Source organism: Urocitellus parryii, chromosome 10 (genome assembly GCF_045843805.1).
Source record: "Urocitellus parryii isolate mUroPar1 chromosome 10, mUroPar1.hap1, whole genome shotgun sequence".
In the NCBI taxonomy this organism is placed as follows: Eukaryota; Metazoa; Chordata; class Mammalia; order Rodentia; family Sciuridae; genus Urocitellus; species Urocitellus parryii.
Window position 1 is genome coordinate 86,225,333 of NC_135540.1, and position 27,357 is coordinate 86,252,689.

At 38.3% G+C, this 27,357-nt stretch overlaps 2 protein-coding genes across 2 annotated transcripts in view; both read left to right on the top strand.

Annotated features, from left to right (window-relative positions):
• Scarb2 (scavenger receptor class B member 2) overlaps window positions 1-18,837 on the top strand; it is a 59,467-nt gene extending 40,630 nt beyond the window's left edge. The window contains exons 6-12 of the mRNA XM_026413664.2: window positions 2,486-2,605; window positions 7,363-7,532; window positions 9,718-9,836; window positions 11,384-11,457; window positions 12,965-13,016; window positions 15,601-15,759; window positions 16,282-18,837. Coding sequence (XP_026269449.1) covers window positions 2,486-2,605; window positions 7,363-7,532; window positions 9,718-9,836; window positions 11,384-11,457; window positions 12,965-13,016; window positions 15,601-15,759; window positions 16,282-16,320 — 733 coding nt within the window. The 3' untranslated portion in view covers window positions 16,321-18,837. The remainder of the gene's footprint in view (window positions 1-2,485; window positions 2,606-7,362; window positions 7,533-9,717; window positions 9,837-11,383; window positions 11,458-12,964; window positions 13,017-15,600; window positions 15,760-16,281) is intronic.
• Window positions 18,838-24,459: 5,622 nt separating this feature from the next.
• Nup54 (nucleoporin 54) overlaps window positions 24,460-27,357 on the top strand; it is a 30,317-nt gene continuing 27,419 nt past the window's right edge. Inside the window, exon 1 of the mRNA XM_026413675.2 lies at window positions 24,460-24,580. Within this exon, the coding sequence (XP_026269460.1) occupies window positions 24,514-24,580 (67 nt within the window). The 5' untranslated portion in view covers window positions 24,460-24,513. The remainder of the gene's footprint in view (window positions 24,581-27,357) is intronic.

Sequence of the window (27,357 nt, forward strand, 5' to 3'; positions counted from 1 at the left end):
ATGTACACAAACATATTTACACACACACACACCCAAATATATAAGATATCTAAAAGAATTTAGAAGAAGCCAGGATGACTGTCTAACAGTCTGGTGGTGGGGTGGAGGAAGTCCGAGGTGGCTAGGTATTGGTACTTGTAAACAGGATATAGCTGGATGTCATTCTATATCCAATCTATTTTCCACGCTTTTAATAGGAGAGCTTAATCTTTTTATATAGATGTTGTAATTATGGGTACATTTGTGATACAATGATATGTTATTTGATATATTGGACTTATTTCTACATTTGCTTCCACACTTAGGTTTTTATGATTCATATTTAGCTATAACTTTTCTCAACATCTGTTTCTTCTCTTTTCTCCTTCCAAACGAGACAATAACTTTACCCAGATCTTACCACCCACACATGTACCTCCTCCTTGTTACTCTTGTCTACACCTTATTTCACACTCTTACCAAGTTAAGTATAAGCTAAAAAAAAATCATTATCTTACCAACTTATTTACTAATTTATACTTTTTTTCTTCTCATGTCTTCCTCCTGGGTTCATTTTTCTTCTTGCTAAAGATTGTCTGTTAATATGGTGATTTGCAATCACAGGTCATTTTGCTACCCCACCGCACCCCTCTGCACCTCACCCCAGGAGACATTTGTTGGTGTCTGGACGTTTTTTAAATTGTCTCATCCTAGGAGTGCTGCTGGCATCAGTCTACTAGGTGGTAGCATTGCAGCCCTAAAGTCTACCAATACAGGACAGAAAAGTCCCAAGTCCAGAATGTTAATAGGTGGAGAAACCCAGCATGCTTAGCTCTTTCATTCAGTAAGGCTCTGAGGTGGTAAAATCTCTGTGACTTTGCATATATTAAATGTCATTACTCCACTCTGAGTTTTGAATGATGTTAGCCAGGTACAGAATTCTAGGCCAACCGTTCAAAATTACGGTGCTGTTACTCCATTGACCTTTGGTCTTTATCTTTTCCTTTATCTTCTGCAAAATGTGTCCAGATCTGAATTTATTGTATTTATTTTGTTTGGCCCTTGAGGGATACCTTGAATACTTTTAGCAATTATCTCTTCAATCACTGTTTCTCTGGTATTATTTTTTAAAAATATTTTTTAGTTGTCAATGGACCTTTATTTTATTTCTTTATATGTGGTGCTGAGAATTGAACCCAGTGCTTCACACATGCTAGGCAAGTGCTCTACCACTGACCCATAACCCAGCCTCTCTGGTATTTTTCAGCCTAGTCTTAAGTACTCCCCGATTCCCTGAATTCCTATTACACATTTATTGAAGCCTCTCATCTAGTTTCTGTATCTTGGTCCTTTAATTTTTAATTTTTCTGAGCTTGTGGTTTGTAAATTCCTTAGAACTATCTTCCAGTTCAGTTTTCTCTTTAGCTGTGTACAGCCTGGGTTTTATTCCTATACTGAGTGCCCCCCCCCAAAAAAATAACCTATTTTTTTATATCTAAGATTTCTTTATTTTCCATTTTTGTATCTTCCTTATTTCATTCTTTTTTATTTTTTAAATAATTTCCCACTATTTTTTAAGGATGTTATTTTTTCATTTGTCTCTTGGAGGATACTAACCAGCATACATATTTAAAGTATTGGCCAGGTTGTTTCATTATTTTAATTTCTTCTAAAGTGAATTCATTTCTTTGTTGTTGATTTTGTTTCTGGTCCTTTAATGTAAGTTTCCTTCAATGAAAGGAAACTTTTTTTTAAATTATTTTAGTTGTTGATGTACCTTTATTTTTTGCTTATTTATATGTGGTGCTGAGGATCGAACCTGGTGCCTCACACATTCTAGGCAAGTGCTCTGCCACTGAGCCACAATCCCAGCCCCTAAAGGAATCTTGATTTGCAGAATTACCTTAGTTGGGAAGGGAGTCTGTTATCAGTGTGCTAAGGTTGGCCTCACATTTGTGATCCTCCTGCCTCAGCCTCCTGAATTGCTGAAAGTGCCACCACACAGGGCTAAAAACTGTTTTTTTAAAAAAACATGCTATCTCAACTGCGCTTTCAGTTAGCATAAAGTCATTTCAGTATTTCTTGTGATCCAAGAGAAGTCCTCCATTATTTTTGGAAGAGAGTAGTATTCAGAAGATGCATTGACTCTGTCATGAATATTATAGAGCCAGATATGTCTATTCAGAGTCTGTCTGTGGCCTGGGCTGGCTGTGGACAAGGCATTATTAATGCTAAATTGGGTTACTGCTTTAAGTAAATCAATATTCCTAAATCTTTATGTAGAATACACAGTTTGGAAGAAGAAAATAAGGCTTTAGAGCTTTTATGTTATTAAGATGGATTTGAGGTCCAGGACCTACTTTTTCTCCTCTCCTAATCCCTAGGACTCTGTGTCTGTGTATGAATATAGCCACCTCCGATTCCATCATGGAAAGTCTTGACCATTTAAAAGAATCTGTATTCCATTTTGATCATCATGACTCTTTCTCATGCTTATCAATTGTAGGTCTCTTAACTGGTGGGCAACGGACGAATGCAATATGATTAATGGGACAGATGGAGATTCTTTTCATCCATTAATAACCAAAGATGAAGTCCTTTATGTCTTCCCATCTGATTTCTGCAGGTAAGAACTTTAAAAATGAGTTCTATTTTTTAAAACTAAGGATTTTTACTACAAGAACACCTAAAGCATGAGGAATGTGTGCAAATGTACTTATTATGCATAATAGTGGTAAATGCTGATGGCACATTGAGAGAGCACGACTCCAGAGCCTGTTTGGGTTTTTTTCCAATTATTTTTTATTTGTTCTTTTTATATATACATGACAGTAGAGAGTATTTTGACATACATACATGGAATACACTTTCCCATTCTTGTGGTTATACATGATGTGGTGTTTTACTGATCACATATTCATATGTGAACATAGGAAAATTATGTCCAATTAACTCTACTGTCTTTCCTACTCCCATCCCTCTCCCTTCCCTTTAGTCCCCTTTGTCTAATCCAGTGAACATCTATCCCCCTATCCCTTATTGTGCATTGGCATCCACATATCAGAGAGAACATTGGGCCTTTGGTTTGGGGGGATTGGCTTATTTCACTTAGCATGATAGCCTCCCGTTCCATGCATTTATTGACAAATACCAAAATTCCATTCTTCTTTAAGACTGAGTCATAGTCCATTGTATATATTTACCACATTTTCTTTATCATTCATCTGCTGAAAGGCACTTGGTTACATAGTTTAGCTACTGTGAATTGAGCTTCTGTAAAAAATTGATTTGGCCGCATCACTATAGTATGCTGATTTTAAGTCCTTTGGGTATATGCCGAGGAGTGGGATAACTGGGTCAAATGGTGGTTCCATTGTAGGTTTCTGCGGAATCTCCATACTGCTTTTGAGGATGGTTATAACAATTTGCAGTCCCACCAGCAATGTATGAGTGTACCTTTTCCCCCACATCCTTGCCAACATTTATTATTATTTGTATTCTTCCTAATTGTCATTCTGACTGAAGTGAGATGGAATCTCAATATAGTTTTTTAATACATTTTTTTAGTTGTTAATGGACCTTTATTTTATTCATTTATTTATATGTGGTGCTGAGAATCAAACCCAGTGCCTCACACATGCCAGGCAAGTGCTCTACCCACTGGGTCAGAACCCCAACCCCATCTTTTCCACTTGTGCTTTGCTTGGGTCTTACACTAGGTGTCACCTTCTCTGCTTGTGGTCACCACACTGGCATCTGTCCATGCTGGTCTAGAGGACTCTTTTATTTATTTATTTTTAAACATGTCTCCATTCCAAATGTCTTCCTTCTTTTCCTCCATCTCTTCTTTTTGACACGGGGTCTTTCTATGCTGCCTCAGCCTCCTAAGTGGCTGGACTGCAGGTGTGTGCTACCACACTCTGCTTATGTTATCTTTTTAATTTTTAACCACACATTCTGTTTTCCCTGGCCTCATCCTCTCCACCCTGACCCTGCTCTTCTGTCATGTCACCTCTGCTTCTATTCTCAGACTTCTGGAACAACCAACCCCTGCTTCCTCTAACTTCCTACTCACCAACTCCTGTGGGGCTTCCTGTGAAACTTCTCCTCCAGGAAGAAGGAACCTGTAGCATTACACACTGTGATTCGTTGCTCTCACACTTCTCTACACTGCTGTTCTGCCAGGGTTTCCTGTCTCCCACAACTGCACCACCTGCCATCAGCCACACCCCAGAGTCCTTGGCCTGCAGACTTGTCCATCTCCCTCCTGTATTACACTTATGCAGGCACCACGTGATATCAGTCCACCCTCAGAGGTGGCACTTGGATTCATCCCGCTTCTCCATCCCTGCTCCCTGTGCCACAGTTTGGACCCTTTTAGATCCTTGCCACCTCTCCTGTAGAACATCACACTCACCTTCTATCTAACCACTCTCTTTAGTAAATATCTATGGAAGGATGGAAAGAGGAGATGTTTGAGTGCAATGTAGAACAGAGGAACTCAGAAGGGCCAGAGGAAGTTTCAAAGATTTGGGACAGACATCATACTATAGTGATGCATGCATACCCAGGTTTATAGCAGCACCTTTCACAGTAGCCAAACTATGCATCCAAGGTGTGTGTCACTGTAGGCAAGGATAAAGAAAATGTGGTATATATACAAAAATGGAGTTTTATTCTGCCTTAAAGAAGAATGAAATTATGTCATTTGCAGGAAAATAGATGGAACTTTAGACCATTTGAGATAAGTCAAATTCAGAAGGTCAAGAGTCTTGTTTTCTCTCATATGTGGAAACTAGAGAGATGAAAGGTGAGGGGCAGGGATCTCATGAAAATCAAAGGAGACCAGTTGAGTAGAGGAGAGGGACAGACTAGGAGAAGGAGAAAAGGAGGGAAACGGGAAACACTGGGAAATTATATTGGCGAATTATATTGTAATATTGTGTGCTTGTATCAACCCCACCATTATATACAACCATAATGCACCGATAAAATACAGAAAAATAAATTTTAAAAAATGTAAACCCTACCCTTCATGTACTCAGTGTCCTGAACCAGACTTTGGTTTGCTGATACTCCTTTTTCCCTTTATTAAGGACTTTATGGGTCATAGATACTGGAGCTGGCTTGTTCTGGAGCTGGCTTGTTCTGACAGACCAGTTGAATTTGGGGAAGTTTTTTGACTCTATTGTTAAATATAGATATAATTAAAAATTAAATTACATGAATGTATAATTAAATAAGTTAAATGTATAGTTAGTGTTTTTTTTTTTAAATCCTGCCCTTCTTAGTCACACCATATATCTTTTATTTTCTTCATAGCATTAATACTATCTAACATTATCATGCACTTTTTCTTTTTTTTTCTTTTTTTTTTTAAAGAGAGGTGAGAGAGAGATGAGAGAGAGAGAGAATTTTTGATATTTATTTTTTAGTTTTCGGCAGACACAACATCTTTGTTTGTATGTGGTGCTGAGGATCGAACCCGGGCCGCACGCATGCCAGGCAAGTGCGCTACCACTTGAGCCACATCCCAGCCCCTGTATAGTTAGTGTTTTAAAATAAATTAAATAAGTGTTTTAATAAATACTCAAAGCTTAAAAAAAAGATTGGGGACAGAAGAAACATATTCTTGTCTGGTATAACTGGCTTTGGAGAACCATTTGGTAAAGATTAATAAAACAAAGAGGTACAAACTCATGACTCTGTAATTCTCTACTAGATGGTTCCAGGCATGAATTCTTGTATCTGCATGCAAGGAAACACAGAAAGGAAGTTCATTGCAATATGGACTATCCTAGTGAAAAATTAGAACCCAATCTATGTTTATGAAAAGGGAGAATGTAAATAAGTTGTGGTGTATTCATATGATGGAATATCTTATAGGATTTAAAATAAAAGAACCAGGATATATGTACATTATTATTAATATAATAAAATTTTAAAATATAATGTCAAATGAAGCAAATTACAGAAAGAGAATTTGGGGTATTGTTTATATTTCTAAAAATCAACAATGACATAGTTTATGAATACACAAATATATTAAAGTAAAAGACTTGAATGGAATGACAAACCCCAGATTCAAGATAGTAGTTTCCTCAGGGGAGGCAGAGAAGGAATGAAACCAAAACATTATATAGAGAACATCAGTGGTATCCATAATATAGTTTTTTACTTACCCAAGAAGTGGGTATAAAGGTATTTTCTATACTCTTTCTCTGTTTGCTTAAAATATTTCATTAAAAAATGCCCTGGGCTAGGATGTACAGTGGAAGGCCTCTCTCATATGATTCACAACCTTGCAAAGATGCATCAATGTCTCTGGTTCCAAGATGAAAAAGTGAGGCCCGGGAATCTATTCCCCTCATCTTCAAATGAAGAGCTGGAGGATCAGTGAGGGCGGTGTACGTGAATGTGCTGTGTCGATCAGGCCCCATGCAGATGTAAGGGGAGGGGGTGGTATAATAATAGGTGGAACTGCATTTGAAACAGTTAGGAATGCGGATAATATTGAACTCTATTTAAATGAATGATTGGGACAAAACATGGAAACTCTTTATTTGGGGAAATGGGTATCAAAGTGCAGTCATGCAGCATTTCATGACAGGAATATGTTCAGAAAAACATGTCATTAGGTGATTTCATCATTGTGTGAACATCATAAAATATACTCACAAACTCATAGGGCACTGATGTCACTAGGCAGTACCCTATGGGACCACTGTCCCATATGTGGTCCATCACCCACTGAAATGTCATTATATGGTTCAAGACTCTATGTTCTGAAATCAAATATCTGCCTGATGTGGCACTTTTCAAGTTCCTAAAACTCTACCTGGCCAAGCCTTTGGCTGCCTTTTCCCTTTGTGCTTTGCTTGTGTCTTACACTTGGTGCCACCTTCTCTGCTTGGGGTCACCACATTGGCATCTGTCCATGCTGGTCTAGAGGACTCTTTTATTTATTTATTTTTAAACATGTCTCCATTCCAGATGTCTTCCTTCTTTTCCTCTATTTCTTCTTCTTTTTGACATGGGGTCTCTCTCTGCTGCCTCAGCCTCCCAAGTGGCTGGACTGCAGGTGTGTGCTACCACACTCTGCTTATGTTATCTTTTTAATTTTTTACCCCACATTCTGTTTTCCCTGGCCTCATGGGATATTACCATAGTTGCCACCTCTTCAACATCTTTCATTACAATCGACCTACTTTATTTCACAGTGAGTTGGCCGAACACCTTTCAATCATTCTTTTGCATCTTTATTTTCCACTTACCCATAGCTTTGGGCTCTGTAGTCCCTGAGAACTATTGCTCACTTACCCATTCTGGGCAGATCATGCTGACTAGAGCCCACACTGACTTTTTATTCTTACACCCTAACAGGTCAGTGTACATAACTTTCAGTGACTTTGAGAGTGTACAGGGACTGCCCACCTTCCGGTATAAGGTGCCTGCAGAAATATTAGCCAATACCTCAGACAATGCCGGCTTCTGTCTACCTGAAGGAAAGTGCTTGGGGTCAGGAGTGTTGAATGTCAGCATCTGCAAAAATGGTAAGAACTCAGAGAGACTTGGATCGTGGTGGTCTAAGGTACAGAAAGATGGGGAGTGCAACCAAGAACATGATGCCAGCCCAACAGAAAGAATGATTCTGACCTTTCCAGAATAATGTTTTGTAGCATGGCTATTGAATGACAAAAACCAAAAAATGTGTGTGATGTTGTTTTAGAATGCCATGTTTTTGTTTTTGTTTTCTTAGCAGTAGTTTAGAAGTCTTAATTGTAATAATACCTTATATTTACTGAGCATTTTCTACTGCATGTGCTGCTATTCTAATGGCTTTGCATATTTACATGTAGTTAATACATACAAAGCAATGAACTGGTTTTATGTTTCACACAATGCTAAAGGAAAAGCTGGACAATCTGATTTCCAGGAAGAACATATCTTGGCAAAGATTCATAATGATTTTGAGGTAGAATCAGTTTTGAACACTGACCACAGATTTCCCATTGTCTCTTACTGTCTGCTCCTTTATCTCCTTTTATCTGTACCACTGATAATACTGAATGAGGCAGAATTATCAGTGATATGGCTGACAGAGCTATCTTCTTCTTTTTTAAACTTTTTAAAAAATATTTATTTTTTAGTTGTAGTTGTACACAATACATTTATTGATTGATTGATTGATTGTGGTGCTAAGGATCAGACCTGAGGCCTCGCACATGCTAGGCGAGCGCTCTACCGCTGAGCCACAACCCCAGTCTCATCTTCTTCTTGAAGATTAGTTTTAACAGTCATATGTTGAATTATCCACAATAACTTACTAAATAGATGTTCAGAATCCTCTTTTTATAATTGTAGACAGTGTCTGGCTCTTATTAAACCCTCAAGAGACATATCAAAGGTCATCGTAGGTCAGAGAGAAGAAAATTGGGGCTGTGTGGAACTGTTTAGCAGTAAAGTGCAAACTGCTATGCACGTGAGAGATGATGTGTACCTGGAGCCATGGGCTGGTATGTTTATAAACGGATTTAAATTACTTGCCAATAAGCTCGTTCCTCCAAAACCATATTTTCCTGGCAGCAATATCTTCTTTTCAGTATCCAGATCTGGAATAGATTTCCTTTAATAATTATTTCTCTGTTCAGTTCTTAAAATGAGTAAGAAAGAAAAAAAATCCGTCTTCATATGGGCAAACCTTGATCTGGTTAACAGACATACAGCACAACCAGGCAAACTCTCTTTTTTAGTTCTTTAATTGGTGCATTATAATTATATATAATAGTAGGATTCATTATGCCAGGCAAACTCTTTAAAAATTCTTGCATCAACATATCCAGGAGCACAAAGTTTATCTTTGGTAAATAATAAAAAATAAATTTTAAAAAAAAGCAGAAACAAGGAAAAAATACATTTCTATTCACTGGTAGAGAATTTTTCCCCTTTGTGGTGGGCATTGAACCCAGAACAAGATACTTACTAGGAAAGCACTCTCTCACTGAGCCAGACTGCCAGCCCAAAGAATTGCAATTGAAATGGGTACTTAGAGGTGGGATGTCCTCATTCAATTAGAATTCTGCCTTCCTAACCTGAGAGCTACATATCCTGGGAAAATTTCTTTCTTTCTTTTTCTTTTCTGGTACTGAGGATTAAATTTAGGGGCACTCCACCATTGAGCCACATGCCCAGTCCTATTTTTTGTTTTTTATTAAGAGACAGGGTCTCACTGACTTGCTTAGCGCCTCACCATTGCTAGGCTAGGTTTGAACTCGCGATCCTCCTGACTCAGCCTCTGGGGTTACAAGTGTGTGCCACCACACCCAGCCCCCTGGGCAAATTTTGTAACTTCTGTGAACCTCAGCTTCTACAAATGCAAAACAAGGATATATTAATTCTAATTTCATAGAACTACTAGGAGTATTACTTAATGTACATAAAGTTTGCACTTTATAGGTTCAATAAATATTTGTTGAAGAATAAATAATTTAGCAAGGACTTCTGTATATATAATGTGCAATAAAATAATGTGGGGTATATGAGATGGCAGAAAATGATGCATAAGTCTTGAATTAGGAGGTACAGAAAAGTATTTTAGTTTGTTCACTGTCTTCAAGTTTATGTATGGCTTTTCTTTTTACTTTAGGAACCAAGTTTGTATTCAGGAACTTTATATACATTTTATATTTTAAAAATTTAATAACCACCTTCATTCATTCTGTTTCCATTAAAATGCAGGTGCACCCATTATTATGTCTTTCCCACACTTTTACCAGGCAGATGAGAAGTTTGTTTCTGCCATACATGGCATGCATCCAAATAAGGAAGATCATGAGACATTTGTGGACATTAATCCTGTGAGTACACCCTTCTTCTTGGTAAAAGAGTATATTTTTTATTCTGTATATGCAGTGTTCACTTAGTCCTGAGCATCTTAAGAAACACACTTTTTTTACATATGTATATTCCTTCAAGTGGGGAAGAAAAGGTTGATCAGTGCAGGTTGAGGGATGGTCTTACAGCCCTGTCATTAGAGGGCTGAGTCTGAGGATCTAATATGCAGAAACACCTTCAAACTTCTTACTTGAAAAAAAAAAAAAAAAAGGAAGGAGGGATGGAGGAAGCAGCAGTGAAAATGCAGCTATTGGAAACACCTAAGATTGGATCCATGTAACTAACCTTGTTAGTCTTCTGTTGCCAACCCTGGACCTGAGCATATATATGTTTTTTCCCATTGGGACACAAATCAGTAAGGTTAAAGACATCTTTCTGCTTGCTCACTGTCAGAAACATTTTGGCTGAAATTTAAATATGTATATTAGCTTCAGTCACTTTTGGTAAACTTATTTCTATGGTACTTTTGAGAGTTTATTATATGATATTATTAATTTTTAAAACATCAGATCTATTTATGCATTTTTGATCCTGTATTCACAGAGGAGAAAAACTAAAACCATGTTGAAATGATAGGAATATCATTTCACAATGTGAGAGTCTCTCACTGTAGAGGCTAAATCAGGTCAGATAACTTTATCTTGGAACTTTGAATATTATGGGATAATAAAGAAAAGCAACAATATTCTTTTTTTAAATATTTATTTTTTAGTTTTCCAGTGGACATAACATCTTTATTTTATTTTTATGTGGTGCTGAGGATCAAACCCAGTGCCTCGCACATGCCAGGCGAGCGTGCTACCGCTTAAGCCATGTCCCAGCCCTGCAACAATATTCTTTAGTACCACATTTCATGGGCATTTCACTCTCAGCTACACTCATCACATCGGTATCTGAGAACCAGTGATCTTACCCTTCGTTGAATGAGATCAGGTGTGACTCTCTTCCTTCTCTCTTAGCCACCAATCAGTTCTCATCAGCCAACGGAGTGCAGTGCTTGTTGCCAAGGGGTGGACATGGTTCTATTAGTGCAAAGATGGAGCTGCCCTGGGGAAAACAACTGATGTAGTTACTCTTCCTGGGCTCTGTGGTGTAGGCCTAGACTTGGATCCCATTCCCTAGATGGACCACCATCCTCCTCTTAGCTCTGGACAATTATCCAGCCCTGACAGGGGATCCGGGGCTGTCCTTCCTGCTGGGATCCTCTCAGGTTTTGTCATGCAAAGTGGCAGTATCCTGGGAGCTTTTTAGAAATGCCCAGTCTCAGGCCCTACTCCAGACTTACTAAATCAGAATTTTTATAAAATTCCCAAGGATTCACATTCATATGAAAGCATTGGTCTACCTGACACGATCAATTCTTGTTCAGTTTTCCCTTGTATTACTCTGCCCATTAAACATGGTAATAGCCGCCTGTTTATCAGAGCCTCATAGAAATGATGCTTGATTGAAAATATCATGTTTGTGATATAATAAATCCTAATGTTTTCTTCTTACTTCTGATTTGCAGTTGACTGGAATTATCCTAAGAGCAGCCAAGAGGTTCCAAATCAACATTTATGTCAAAAAATTAGATGACTTTATGTAAGTTTTGCTTTTTTCTACAGAAGCAAGAAACTAGTTTTGCTACCTTGACTTTCTGGTGGGGCAGTGTCTAATTGCTCACCCCATTCTTCAGGGAGGGGGAATGATCAGCATTTTCATAGGTGCCAAGGTCTTAGAATTTACTTGTTTTGTTTAATCAAATGATTTCTGTAGATGTTCTAAGTCCTTAGTTTACAGCTTTGTATTATCCTCATTTTACAGATGAGGAAACCAAGGCACAGAGAATTTAAGAAACTTGCTGAAGCTCACACAGCTAGTAAGACTTGTGCATACAACCTGCTTTAACCTACTCCATCGAGCCTTTCCCATCATACACCATGACTCTGGTTGCCATCCCTTCCCTGTTTCTGCTCCCATCTGGGGCCAGCCAAAAGTCTCATTTGGACAGTTAAAAGAGTTTCTTGAGTCCAGGCTTTTCCTCCCATTTTCCACCTTTAAACCACTCCTTAGATAGAATTCTTAAGTATAACCTCCTGCCCAAACTTTCAATGGGACTTTTTTTAGCTATGCGAAAATGCTTATGATAAAATGTTGAATGAAAAACAGGATGCAAAACTATACATACTGTCTTATTCTATTTATCTATCATCTTGCTTTGTTTCCCCCCATTGAATTCACCGGATTTAATCTTAATGTCATGGTTCTTTTTAAGAAGCAAATGGGGTTTGTAAGAATATGCTTTCTCAATCAAGTATGGTGGAGTGTACCTTAGTCCCCGGTAGTTGGGAGGCTAAAGCAGGAAAAGTAAGAAGATTGCTTGAGCCCAAAAGTTCAAGACCAGTGTGGGCAACATAGTGAGACTTTGTCTCAAAAAACAAAAAAACAAAAACAAACCAACAAACAAAAAAACCCTGCATATATGTATTAAAGAGGCAATATAATTTAGTAGCTAAAATCTGGAATACAATTCTGGCTCCACCACCTGCTCTTGGCAATTCTCAGCAAATTATCTTCTCTGAGCTGTAATTTTCTCAGCTGTAAATCTTTATTAATGCCTTCTGCATGTGACTTCCATCAAAAATGGAATCAAATAATGTCCTCAAAACACCCATCACAAAGCTGGCACATGAAAAACATTTAGTTGACTCTTGTTTCAAAGTTAGTACTTAAGTGGCCTAGTTACAAAACTTTCTGAGGAACAGTGGCATTGTTCTATCTGGTATAGTCTTCTTGTGATGATTCTAGGGAGAACAGTGATCATTTTGATGAGTTTAATTTCAGTGATTTGTGTTTTGATAAAATGATGATGATAATAATAATAATAATAAAATGATAATCTAAGTGCAACCCTTGGAGTTGCTAGACTGACACACTGAAATATAACTTATGATTGATATGTTTGCAAACATAACTAAGAAGTCTGCTGTAAATTCCAGTAATTTAATGAAAAACATGTACTGAAATTTTCATATAAACATGTTCTCCAGGTGAAGGTACTATGGTGATGAGGAAAACTATTAAATAATGTCATCATTTGTCTTTGTAGTGAAACAGGAGACATTAGAACCATGGTTTTCCCAGTGATGTATCTCAATGAGGTAAGTTTTGAGAGGGAGGGAGCCACAGGTATGTTTTAACTGTCTAATCTTGGAAAACTTCCATTATAATGTCTTCTATTGTAGCTCTGAATAATTTAAGATATGAAAAAGTGGGGAAAGATACTTGTAGAGGAGCGGGTTCTGGGAATAGCACATGCTAGGCAAGTGCTTTATCACTGAGCTATACCCCCAGCCCCCCCCCTTTTTTTTTTTTTTTTGTATTTTGAGAGAGAGGCTTATTAAATTTCCAGACTGGCATTGAACTTGTGATCCTCCTTCCTCTGAAGTGGGTAGGATTACAGACACGTGCCACCATGCTGGAGGAAAGATGATTTTAAAACTGTTTGTCCTCCGAAAATTTCTCTTAAAAATGTTTACATGGCAATGCCTGTGTCTGGGAGTTTTGGAGAAATGACAGAATTTTTCCTTCTCAGGAACATTAGTTGGGTAAAACTCCCTTCTGGAACTGGTTATGTGAGAAACAAAATGCAGAAGTGAAATGAGGCATTGTCCAGCTCTGCTGAAGCAGAATAGCCAGAGCTCATGTATATGTCTTAAGTCTCTGCCTCCTTCTTTGAAACCCTGTCAGTTTAAGACCCCTGTGATAACTCTCTTTAAAATCACGTATCTGATTTACTGTGATTACATATCTTCATTTCCCCTCTTTCATCTAGTTTTGAAGGGGAAAACATGTAAGTTTTTCTCCTTAAATAAATTTTTGAGCATGGATGGTGGAAGGAGACGCTCATCATTATACAAAATACATGTATGAAGATGTGAATTTGGTGTCAACATACCTTATATACAATCAGAGATATGATAAATTGTGGTATAAAGGTATATTAAGAATTGTAGTGCAAAAAAAATAATTAAAAAAAGAAAATAATAATAGATTATTGATTGGTAAACTTCTATTATTAACAGTTGCATTTTAAAAGTTTTTATTATTTCTCTCCATTTCCTTAAAATACTTGTTATTCATAGAAAATTTAATGAAATTAGTAAGGAAAAGAATTTTTTAAATCACTATACCCACTTAAGGTATCGTTTTTATTTCTCAGTGTTTTCTAAAAATTTTTTCCAGAGACAACTAAACAAAGATTAATATTTTCTATTTAGTAAAACCTGTGCCCTTTGTAGAACTGTTGGGAAATGACAAAAAAAAAAAGTGTACAAAGTAAAGCACTGATAAGCCTTTCAGTCCTTGAGGAGGACAGTTGACATCTTCAGATGTTTGTTGCCTCCAAGTATTTTTCTAGTTTTGATATTATGAGTTATTGAAATAATACCATAGATACAGGTTTGCATCTTTTATTTCTTCATTTAGCATTATGTTGGTGGTCATGTTTATAAATTATGATTACAGTTCTAAGACAAGCCTTATTGTTTCATAGGAAAAATTCAGGCAGTATTTGCCAGTTTAGAGGACCTGGTTGAGATCGCTCCAGGAATTGTCATTGTCATTGTTTGTGGGGAAGGACACAAACATAGAACTTTTTGACAGTACAGACAGATGATTTCCTGCCAGTTTGAGTTCAGAAGAGTGGCATTTTTGAAGTGCTCTCCCCCTAGCTTTTGCTTTGCTTTTTTGTTAAATACCTGATTTAATCCCAAAACATTGAGTAAAAGCTTTTGCTTTTGCTGTCTCCTAGAAGTTCAGTTTTTCTCTTCTCTAGAAAAATGAAATATTAGACCTGGAAATGACCTTGGAGATTCCTGCCCCAACATCTTTTTACCAATAAGGAAATTCTGACCCTGAGGGGTATTGGCCAGTTTTTGAAAGAATCGCCATTCCATCTTATGACTCACTCCAATCCAAATTAAGTCAGAATTGTTGCCTTTAGTTTTTATGGGATTATGGTCTTTAGATACCTCATCCATGACACTAGATGAGAATTCCTCTGCACTGCATGCTGAAAACACTCTGGAATTCTAGTTAGCCCTACAACTTACCTGAACACTTTCTGTTAAGACATCTGGTCCTGATTACTATAGATGAATCAAGAGAGAAATGACACTTTCCATGCACCATTTTTGGAGTGTTTCATTCATCCATGGAGTCAACCAGGATTAACTGGTCACTTTCTTTGTGCTGGGTGCTATATCCAATGCAGAGGTGACTGAGATGTCTTACATTCACTGACCCTACAGTCACTGGGAGATAAACAGGTAAACCACAGTTATGATGGGGAATGCAGAAACAACAAATGGAGGTTCCATAGGGTGAGGAGGAAGTCTAGAGAACAGGCCTTTTGTCAGGTCTGAGGTGGCCAGAGGTAACTTCTGGAAGGAAGCAATGCTGAGCTAGATTTTGAAGAAATTATCTGATACAAAATACATTATCTCAGCATTTCTGAATTCTTTTTCACTCTTTTATAATTTATGTTAAGAGTAACATATGTTTTCAGGAGAAAAGATATTCATGAATAAATTCCCCCTCTGGTTACTCTAATATATAAATCAATTTTCAGTATATGTGGCTTGCTAACAAAAGGACATAACCAAATTGTGTTCTGTGACTTGAAAGAAAACCATTACTCCTGATTCTTAGTCATCAAGGGAATATTATGTTCTTGCTTCGCAGAGTGTTCTCGTTGATAAAGAGACTGCTAGTCGACTAAAGTCTGTGATTAACACTACTTTGATTATCACCAACATACCCTACATCATCATGGCACTGGGTGTATTCTTTGGTTTGGTCTTTACCTGGCTGGCTTGCCGAGGACAGGGATCCATGGAGGAGGTGAGTACTGATTAAATGAACTTCTTTGTCCCTTACTTGGTTAACTTTCCAGAGGATTCCTCAACTGTGCTTCATTGAAGGGCCATTAGCTGGCTCAGTAGGATGGATTCTGGGGCTTTCCATGTGGGAGCACAATGATTTCCTGGTTACATTACTGATGGACCAAATGGTAAGCAAGGCAGTGTGTCAAAGAAGAGTGTGTCGAGTAAGGCAGGGGGATAGAATGAGGCTTTCTTGGTGGGAATGGAATCCACTCACATTTCTTCTCTTAGACTGCTTCTTCAAGGGCCCCTTAAGAAGCTTCAGACATAACCTTCTCCAGTAGGCCTTTTCTGACCACTTTCACGCCTATACGAGAGAAGCACCCTTCTCTGTGTTAGTCCAGGCCACACTTACTGATCACACTATTAGGCTCTCTTCCTCCATCTTCCTCCACCTACCACCCAACCCCAATTCTTCACATATGGGGCAGTTTCTGACATGAACACCTGACTTCCCTTCTGTCTCTCTTCTGTATCTCAGGGAACAGCAGATGAAAGAGCACCACTCATACGAACCTAACTAAATTTAACCATCACCTGAGCTTGGTGAAGGAACATGTGAACTGTCCTGAAACAGATGAGGGGAAACTCCACATCCTCGTAGACTCCTCGCCTGTTAGGAGAGAGAAGACAGTGCTGGCAAGTGAAGACAGCATGTTGGCCAGAGGTGAAGAGCAGACTGACATGGCTGACCATTATGCTTCATGAAAATCACATGGTTTCTGAAACTGTTTTTTTAATGTGTCTAGCAAGTATTTAATAAACTCTTGTATAGTCATTTTTTGTTGTTGGGTAGCTACAGAATTTTGTGACCAGTTGTAGATATAATGTCTCTGCATCTCTTGTTAATACTACCTGTCAATATGTTTCATTCACCAAATTTTGTGCTCAAAATACGTATATACTACTTTATGTTGTATTCCTCCACTTCACTCCCCAAACAAAAGTAAATAAGAGTTTCGAATACAGGGTAAATGATAACCTTTTCCAGTACATTATTCAAATGCATTTGATTTCCTCTTTAAAACATTACATATTGCATTTCATGTTAGTCTTCAGTTCAAATTCCTCCAGGAAAATAACATGGTCTTCTGGTTACATTCATACTGTGTGGGAATCAAGCAGGGAAGGGATCACGTGAGGTGGTACCCATGAGTGGATAGTGATATGCTCCTAAGGATTTTTCAGTTGTACTTTTGTGAACAAAGAGAATGCATAAGTAAGCTTGGTGAGGATAGCTCCAGATATTTCATGTAGAGTAGAACTAAATGCTAGTTATGATATTTGTAGATAGTTAACTTTACTTTTAGTCAAAATTATCTTGATGTGGAAAGATGCTTCTGGGAGGATGTAATCAGTGATCCCCCACTCAATACTACTGAGTGATTTTTTGGGTAAAATTATGAATATAAAAAATCTACCCATCCATAGCCTAAGTTACACATAAATTTCAGGGAGTCTGTCTGGATTAGAAAGACATTTCTTCTTCAGCAGTCTTCTTGGTAACTTGAAACTTTTTATAAATTCTTTCCTCAGATTCAGTTTCTTCCAGTGTTTTGTGGCTCACTGTCATTCACTGAGTAGAGAAAATGCCCTACATTTCCTGCGACAATCATTTGCTGACAGAATGTCGAGTAAAGTACTACACCTAATGTGCTTTAAAGAAAGGTCCCCTTGGGATGAGAAGTAGAGACAAGTCTCTTCAAAATACTTCTTGGTTTTCAGTGTAACCAAAGGCAGAAGATTGGGAATCATCATTAGTCACAGTGTTCAGGATTCAAGGGTATTTTCTTTGATTCTCAAAGTTCACCATGCATTTTTAATTGAGAAGCCTATACAGTTATCTGGCAAAGTACCTATAGAACTTCCTAACAAATGAATCATTCGAAGGGATTTTTTTGATATTTGTTTAAAACTGAATTTCACTGTAAGCAAATGAAGAAAAAAATCATGGATTTCACTTACATAGTTTCTTAGCCCTACAGGGAAGTAATAAATCACGTTAATTTACATGCCCAAATTTTTCTTCTCTATAGACTAAAGCAATATGTAATGTGTTTCCCTTCTTGAAGGGGCAATTCATTATACACTCAAACGTTTCTATAAATCAACATAAAAACCTTAGATACCCCAAATCATCAAAACATGAAAATTTATATCAAATATATTTGGTCTTCAATAATGCCAAATACCTACATTAAATATTTATCAATATTTAATTATATAATTGGCATATTTTGTTCATCATGTATCTACTTATCCACACTAATGAAACGGATAGGCCAGTATATACTCATTGGTTCTATTCTCAGGATATGAACATCTGTGAGAAGACTTTTAAATACTATAAATGATGTACACATTTAGACTAAATCTCATATAGGCAAGGAGACCAAATATACATTGATTATATTTTTGTGCCATGATTCTTAACAGTGACAACTTAAAACTACATTTGATATTTTCCTTCTGAAAAGTCTGTGGCAAATCCATAAACTATAGTCAAAATTATAGGTTGGTTAAGAAGAATGATTATACCTATTTGATTTTAGGTTGAAAATAGCAAACTATTCCTCTTGCTTATTCCCTTGCAGCCATCATCTTGGAAAGACCCCAAAGGCTTTGTGATTGTCAACATTGCCGTAATCACAGCATGGCACACAGGGAAAACTGGGAGTTGAGCACAGGGCAGGAAATGGCCGTTGCCACTTTTAGCTCCTGGCTCTTCCCATTAGACTTTATTTCATCATGTTCTAGAAAGATCACCAATGGTCAAGTGGAATAAGCACTACACAACTAACCCCTATTGGGGTTTTTACTTAAGGGAGACTAATTTTTAATTTAAATTGCTTGAGACATGAATTCTGCCAAAAATGACCCTCATAGTTGGCCCTCTACTGGAGTAAACTGCTTGTGTCAGAATGTTCTTCATGTATCTTATACAGTTGGTTTATTTCATTTGATTCTTGGCCTGATTTATTTCTACCCTTAATGCAATGAAATATTTCACTAATAAAAAACTTTATATAAAAGTTCACTGAGAATCATATGTCATCTGATGTCCAGTTGTCTATGGAGTTTCTCTTGAAAAATACATCTTAACAGATGCAGCCCTGAGGCACACCCCTTCAGGCTACCCTCAATTGGTCCCATACTCTGATTTTCTGCCTCGGGGGTTTCTCCAGAGCCCTTGGAAGCCCCAAAGGAATGTGGGGAGAGCTAATAATACAAGAGCCACCCTAAATCAAAGAAGGCACAATGAGCTGATCAGTGTTCTAATCCACAGAGGAGCAGTGCCCATGCTTATTCAACATGGCTCCTGAACCAGGACTGGGCACCGTGGGAGTTGCTTTCTATTAGCATTTCCTCATTCTGCCTCACTGGTCCTGTGCCTGAGCTGCTGCTTCCTCTCAAATCATCTATCTGCACTAATATCCTTATCTCAAATCTGCCTTCAGGAACACGAAAGTAAAATGCAGACAAATCCACCCAGAAGTGCTCAGGAGGATAAGAAAGCTACTGGAGAGGTTCTGAAGCTTCTGTTTCTAGGGACATCAGGGCTTTTATTATTCCATAATTCCAATATTAGGAATTATTATTCCTATCATTAGTCCAAAAATTCAGATCATCTTCAAAATTTTTCCCTTCTCAATATTGCAATCTTATTCCTCAAATCAGAGAAGATCCAGATCAGTCATACAGTTCCTTGCTCTGTGTTACAAATGTCCCTGTACATCAAGGACGTGGTCCCTAGCATATGCCTTTCCTAGGAATCCCAAATCCAATTTCAGTTGGTTTGTGTCACAAGGGGAATGCCTTGAACCTATATCATCATCTTTTTTTTTTTTGAGCATCGCACCATTTATTTGTTCTTTCAGTAATTGTTAAGCACCTACTGTGTACCAGATAGTAAGACTCTGTACAGTTTCTCCCCATTTTTCAAAGTAGCTAAATGCCACCAGAGGACAGAAGGGAGGTCCTCAGTAACCCAGGAGTCTTGGCTCTGCCCCTTCGGCTTTGGGCTTTTCCTGCTCCTTCCATCCCTACTTCACTTAGAGGTTGTTACAGGCCCATGAAGAACACAGAAACCAGTCTTCATCCACCACTTCTCCAGCCTAGGGCTTAATCCCTTTGGCTGAGAAGGCAAGGTCTAATGTTATATGTTTAGTCTTTTCTCCTTCAGTTTTGGGGTCCAACCAGAAGGCTTTCAGAGAGGATCCTCTAAATCTATATCTTCTTAACCAAAGGTATATAAAGACACATGGAACTTTGTAACATACCAAGCCTAATTATTTCAAATCAAGGAGTAGAAAAATCCAGAAAACATATTCAAAAGGCTAATAGGTATTAAAACATACCCAGGAACAATAATTAAGACAGTATGGTATAAGGTGAAAGGTGTAGAACACAAAAACCAGAAACGTGTACGTGTATCACAAGATGAAAGTTCCATTTCCAGCAATTATATTCTTCCACTTGTTCAACTATTTTTAAACTTTTAAACACCTTGACATAGTTTACACACCATAAAATTTCGCCCTTTTTAAATATACAATAGAATGATCTTTAGTAAACTTACTGAGTTGTACAATTTTAGAAGATTTTCATCATCTCAATAAAATCTCTCATGCCAGTTTACAGTCATTCCCTTTACCCAGTCCCTGGGAACCACTAAGCTGCTTTCTGTTTCTATAGATTTGCCTTTTCCACACATTTAATGTAAACACAATCATACAGTATGTGGTACTAAGGCCTGACTTTTCTACATTATACCTAAAAATGTGCTCAACTAATTTTATTGGGCATCCACTATATGACCAAAAAAGAGACATGAACCTTATAGTCTAGTGGGAAAAATAGTAACCAAACGATCATACAGGTAAATGTAATAATTCAACTAAGTTTCATGCAAAGTAAGCATCTCAGATAGAAGGAATGAATGTGCCCAAGAGCAGGAAGAAGCATATTTACTCCAAGTGACTTGAGATGTTTGGCTGGAGTTCAGAATGGGAAGCTAAGGCTGTGGAGAAAGGAGGGGCCATGTCATGTTGGGTCACATTGAGCTATATAAAGATTTTGGTATTTTGGCTTATTTTATTTTAAGACCAATGGTAAGTTACTGAAGTATTTTAAACTGGATTGTGAGGAGAAGGTAAGTGAGATAACAGGTTTGTTTAGAAAGACCCATTGTAGCTTCAGGTGAAGAATGAATTAGTAAAGTGGACATGAATGCAGAGAAATGCTAGAAGGCTGTAGTGCCAAGTGGGTCCTTTTGATGTCCCCCCTGATAGGGAAGATAGGTATTCTGTTTTCAGCTGTCATATGCCATCCTTCCTGGTGAATTCCACAAGGCCACATAGCATGGGCTAAGGAAATGGGTTTTATGGGGGAGAAGTTAAAATATACAAGGTGAGGACTGTCAGAATAAAAGAAGGTACAGAATCTCCATCCTCCTGCTAGCCCATGGGGAAGTAAGTTGAGGGTCACAGTGGTCTCTGTAAGGAGAATGTGTCTCCCTGCTCATCCTCCTTCCAATAGGAGAAGCATGAAGAAGCAGTCATAGCAACAGGTGGTTTGAATTTGGACTGCCATTGGTTTACTGTTATTTGGGAATGCCAGTTGTCCCTAGAATGTTACAATCTTGCTGGGGAGATGGCATTGGTTCCATGGGAACCTGAGTTTGGGTGCTCCTTACTAGAAGGGGGTTACTCCAGCCACAGCTAATTCATTTTCCAGGTGACCCAGAATGAACTGCCTGGATCACACTCAGACAGTCCTGCTCACCACTCTACAAGGGCCACTGCAGAAGTCTAGGTTGGGATTATTACTTTTTCTGCAAAGGACCAGATAGAAAATAGTTTTGGTTTTGCCAGCCACATGCTGGCATTAGTTATGCTCTGCCATAACTTATCAATTCTGCTGTTTGCAGCCTGAAAACAGCTATAAACAATTGTGAAAGATGTGCCTGTGTTCCAATAAAGCTGTATTTTACAAAAATAGGCAAAGTTCTGTGCCACAGTCTGGCTGCAGCAAAATAAGGTGGGGGGAGGGTGAGGAACAACTTGTGTACATTGATACAGCAGGAGTGGGAGCTGTTTATTGTAGGACAACAGAGGTATTTATACATTCCACACAGCTTATCTTAATTAACATAAACTAGATACATCAGTCAACCAATAAGGAATCTCCACACTTAATGGCTCACTGGAGTTACTTCACAAACCACTCCCTCTGGCAAAATGCCAGGCGCCATCCTGACTTGTTTACAGACCTTAACAGTTCTGGACTTGGACACTCTATCTTAGGCTCCCATGAGGGGTCTCGGTTCTCTTCTTAAAAATGGTGCACAGGCCTGGGGATGTAGCTCAGTTGGTGGAGTGCTTGCCTTGTATGTGCATGTACAAAGCACTGGGTTCAATCCCAGCACCACAAAACAAAACAAAACAAAAGGTACACAACTGAAACCTCCCTCCCTTCATACTCTCTCCCTAATAATAGCATTTATTTCCCTGCTTTCAATTATAATCTACACATGAATCTCTCTGCTTGATCTCAACCCCTCAAATCCAAACACCTGTTGGATATCCCCAGTCACCTTGTCCTCAAGTCAGTAAGTAAAGAAAACTCATTTTCCAAAATGTGAAATGGCATCACAATCTGTCTTGTTGTTCAAGCCAGAAACCAGAGATTCCTGATAGACACTTTCCCTCCCCTTTACATTGCATCAACCAATCATTTTTCAGTCTTCATCCTCACCTGCATATCATGGCTTTCACTAGGAATCTGGCAATAATGACTGTTAGCATATTAATATTATTAATTTTTAAATAAGTAACCTTTTTACATTTTCAAAAAGTGAAAAGTCTTCCTTTACTACTATCTCCTAGCCACCCAATTCATTATCCCAGATACAACCAATATTGTTTTTTTAAAAAAGTATATCTTCCAGCAATATTTTGAATATGTATATTTATATTTTCTAGCTCTCTCTTTTTTAAACCCAAATTGTGGCATACTATAGTTGTTCTGAATTGTTTTGTACCTGTATGTGTGAGATTTATCTTTTGAGAGCTTTCTTATTAATGCATAAAGAGCTTTTCTTTTTGTTCCAAGTCTATGGTTGAATAATACCCCTTTGTAAAAAATGTCAACAATTGATTTAGCCAAATCCCTGTTTCCAATCATTTATCATTAAAGTAATACAATATTGAATAACCTTTTGCCAAGTCATTTATAAGGTAAATTCCTAGCAGTAGCAATGGACATTCGTTAAGTTTTTGATAGATACATGGGCTTTTATGTTTTTATTTTTATTAAAATTATCCATACAAGCACATACAGAATTCTACAAAGTATGGTATTAAAAAAAAAAAAAAAAAACCACACAGTGGTACCTCTTTTAGTCTCTCTTTTTTAAAATTTAGCCCCTTGACTCTAGATAGCATCTGCTTTGTATATTTTCAGGTTTATTTATTTATTTTAAAATTGAAAATTTTACTATTACCCGGACTCCTATCTATGAAGGATGAAGACTGGCTCTTTCCTACCATTTTCCCTATACCCCCATATTTTTTTCTATTTCCCCCATCTTTCCAGTAGGGAGTTGGGTGATAACTTTGGCTAGATCATAATTACTGGGATTATGTGGGAACTCTCCACAAGTAAGCCATGTCATTACCTTTTATTATTTTTCCTTTCTGAGATATTGTCTCTTTTCTCTACTTTCAAATTTGTTCTGTCTAAATATCTTTATAATTTAAAAAAAATTGGGTTTTGGAGGCAAGAAACCTGAGTTCAAAATTAGGCTCCAAAACTTACCAGCAAGGTGATTTGGGGTAGCTTGGGTAATCTGCTTAGTAACTGAACCTCAATCCAAAAGGGCTTAACAACAGACTCTTCTGTAGGTTATTGGGAGGACTAATAGGGGCACAGATGTCAGCAGTTACAAGGCTCACTGGCTTCAGCAGGGCCCATTCTATTCTTCTCAGTGCTCACCTTTCTGTTTATGGGTCAAGAGTACAACCTCCCCGGTACCTGTTACTTCCACCATAAAATAGGAATAATCGTCAACTGTATCCTTAGACAGTTAAGGATTAAAATAGTGTAAAATGATAAGCAGACTGCCTGGCACATGGTACACACAACGTGTTGCCACTACACAATTATCTTTCAGTTCTTCCGACATGCCTCCTCTTTCTGCCTCTGCTTCTCCAACTCAGCTTTCAGGACTGGGTTCCAACATCACTTCCTCAGGGAGCCTTCCCCAGATCCCAGGCCCTCTTTTTAGTGGGTCAGCATCATGTACTCTCCAGCACGTACTCATCCCAAGCGGCCGACCGCCCATCTCTACAGTAACAATTTCGGCCCCTGCAGAACTTTTCCAAAGAACCCCGCTATGGCAATTTCTAAGGGCGCTCAGGAGGGCTGCACATCCTGGCGAGCTCTCCAGCATTTTCCTGAGTTGTGACGCTCCACGCCACGTGAAGCCACGAAACACCCCCCACCCCCGGAAACGAGCGGGTCCTGGGCGTTCCCTTTCGACTCTCCACCCACTACGCCCAGGGTCTGTTCCCGCCTCTTCGGCTAGGCCCGAAAGGGGCGGAACGCGGTAGTACGGCTGGTGGTTTCTCTTCCGGACGGAAAAGAGGAGCGTACTGAGCGTCGCGTCGCGGGAGCAGCTCTTTGCTCTGGTTTGGTTCCCGGCTCCCGCGACATGGCCTTCAATTTTGGGGCTCCCTCGGGCACCTCGGGCACCGCTGCAGCCACCGCGGCACCCGCGGGTAAGTTATCCCCCGGACCTTCTCGGAACTGGGGAAGCTTTTGGTCCATCCCCCGGGTCCGAGACGCGGGCTTGGAGATCGTGGGTCTCCCGACCGCGCAAAACACTTTAGGGGGGCAATGGAAGAGGGTGGGCGGCCGCAGGTCGGGTGGAGGCGGTTCCTGAGGAGGCCGCTGGGGTACTCGAGGCCCTATCTGGATCTCGCGCCCTGCGCTTGGGTCCCCGGGGGCTCCATCCTCCCGCGGATTGCTTCCCGCCCATGAGGAGTTCTACTCGTAGAGGTTGGAGACCGCTCCGATCTCCTCGTACCCGACACCCCCAGCTCCTCTCCGCATCAGCCTCCCGGCCAGGCGGGAATACACACTGATTCTGGCGAGTATAAGGTTGGGGAGCCCCGTGCTGCCCGGAGACTCCTTCTTCCTAGCCCTGGGGCGGAGTGGGGGGCGGTGCCTAAGCCCTTAGTGGTCTTCGCCGAGGGAATTCACGCTCCTGCTCCTTCCCTCTGTGTCCCCATTTCCTCTGCTTTCTCAACCTATTTGAAGCGAAGTAGGTTTGTTCACTTCTGTGAAATCCCTTGCTGAATCTTGTAATCCTTATCTTACTTTCTTTTCTTTTTCTTCTTCTTCCCCTTCCCCCTTTTAAATTTTTGTTTCTTTGCCTGCACGCCTATCAGGATTTGGTGGGCTTGAGACTGCCAACTCCACCGCCAGTGGGTTTAATTTTGGGGGTTTCGGATTAACTGCTAATCCTGCAGTGAACTTTAATATTGGGAATTTCGGTGTTTCTACTACCTCGGCGACTCCGTTCAATTTTGGTAACAGTCTGGCAAGTGCAGGTAGATAACTGCGGGTCATAAACGAGTGTTGGGAGCTGGAGTCCAAGAATATTTCGTGGTTTCCAGAGTTTGGGAAAGAACAGTGACTTGTCTAATAAGGGAAGGAAATTTATTTCTTAATGAAAATCGAAAATAAAACATTTTTATCAAGTTGTGACTGTCTTAAATTATGTGGGTTTTGGAAGGCCTTGCAAGTTATAATGTTCCCTTGTTAAATCTGCATTTCATTGAACGAATAAAATAAGAATTTGGAATGAATTTTTATATCTTCCAAATTATTAGATATGTCTTTCAAATTGTAAGCTCACCAGACAGGCTGATTTTCCTGGAATTCTTGGACTCCTGCAGTCATTTTTCATTTTTTTTTTTTGCATTTTTCATTGGGATATCATTTTATTGTTCTTGTGTTTCCAAGAGAAACAGTCTTATACGAACAGCAGTAAGTCTTGTTTTATAACCCTTTTAAAATAATGTACTTCTTTGGTCAACTCATCAGATTAGGATATATTTCTATAAGACATATAATTATAGGAAAAATTATCCACATCTTTACTGGATTTTTAGGAAATTCTCAGAGAAATTTAACTTATTAGATAACATTTTGAGTTTTAAAAGGTGGACGAGGTGTCTTTGCATTCAAAAAGATAATTATGAAGATTGTTTATGGATTGTTTGAAGCTCATCAAAATTTTTTCAAGACAAACAATAATATATGTCTGAATTTAAAATAGATTTATGTATACTTTACATACAGTGATACCATAGAAAAATCTTGTTTTTCAGCTGCTCGTATATGAATTTTTCATCCATTATGCCTTTTATGCCCATGCCAATTATATGCATTTTTTAAACTTTCTTTACTTCTTAAAACATGCTTGGAAAGTTATGTATTTTTGTTCATTCACTTGTTATTGAAATAAGACTATTACCTTAGCATCTGAAAACAGTTTGAGAAATAGTTTAAATTCCAAAGATAAAATAACCTGTTATCATTAAGATATATTTGAAGTGGACACTAATTACTGTCCTTTGGTATGTTTACTTTCCCGATTGCTTAAAATTGGCACTGGGTAAAACAAACCTTAATTTGAAGTTTGTGTTTCCAAGTAAAGCCACCCAGCTCATAATTCAACAACAATAAATAAACCTGTTGGTATTCGCTTGATTTAATGTTGATTTGGAGTTATCATGGTTAATTTTGAGTTTTGATAATAAAATGATGTTTCAGTGCCTTTCATATGTTGACTAATTTAGTTTTCAGCAAAGGACTGGTAGAAACTCTTTTTACTTTCTTATTTTGTGTCCATGCAGATCCACTAATTCAATAAAACATTTTTGGTATTGTGGAACATGATAAGTCACTAACTTGTGTTTTCAGTGTGTAGGCAATTCAGATTATATCATAAGTTATTCTGTGGAAGTGAGGAGTAATGAAAAGATTAAGAACAGTGTTTAATACTTTAAGGTTTTTTTATCATTTAGTTTGCAGTATATGGCAATAAACCTCCAAGTTAATAGAATATTTAGTTGTGTCTATACATGCAAAACACAGTCTACTCTGAGTAAATTTCCAAATCAGAATTAAATGGTGATATCAAATTGCTTTTTCTTCTTATATCTTTTATTTTGCAATACTGATGAATCAGTTTTATTACAAGAACATGAGATTAAAGTTAGCTCAGAAAACCTGTGTTATAACTCGGTATTAATATTTCAAATATATACTTTAAAAGTTTTTTTGCCGTCACATTGATAATCAGCTAAAAACTGGCAATAAGTAAAAACGAAATGATTTTAGATTGGCTCCTATTCCATTCCATTCATATGTTGTTAGATATGGTTAAGGTTAATTTTGTTATTAGACTGCCTAAAGTAGAAATTTGTTGGAGTTTCCACATTGTAGTTCAGAGACTGGTGCTAGCTCTGCTCATCTTCCCTGCCAC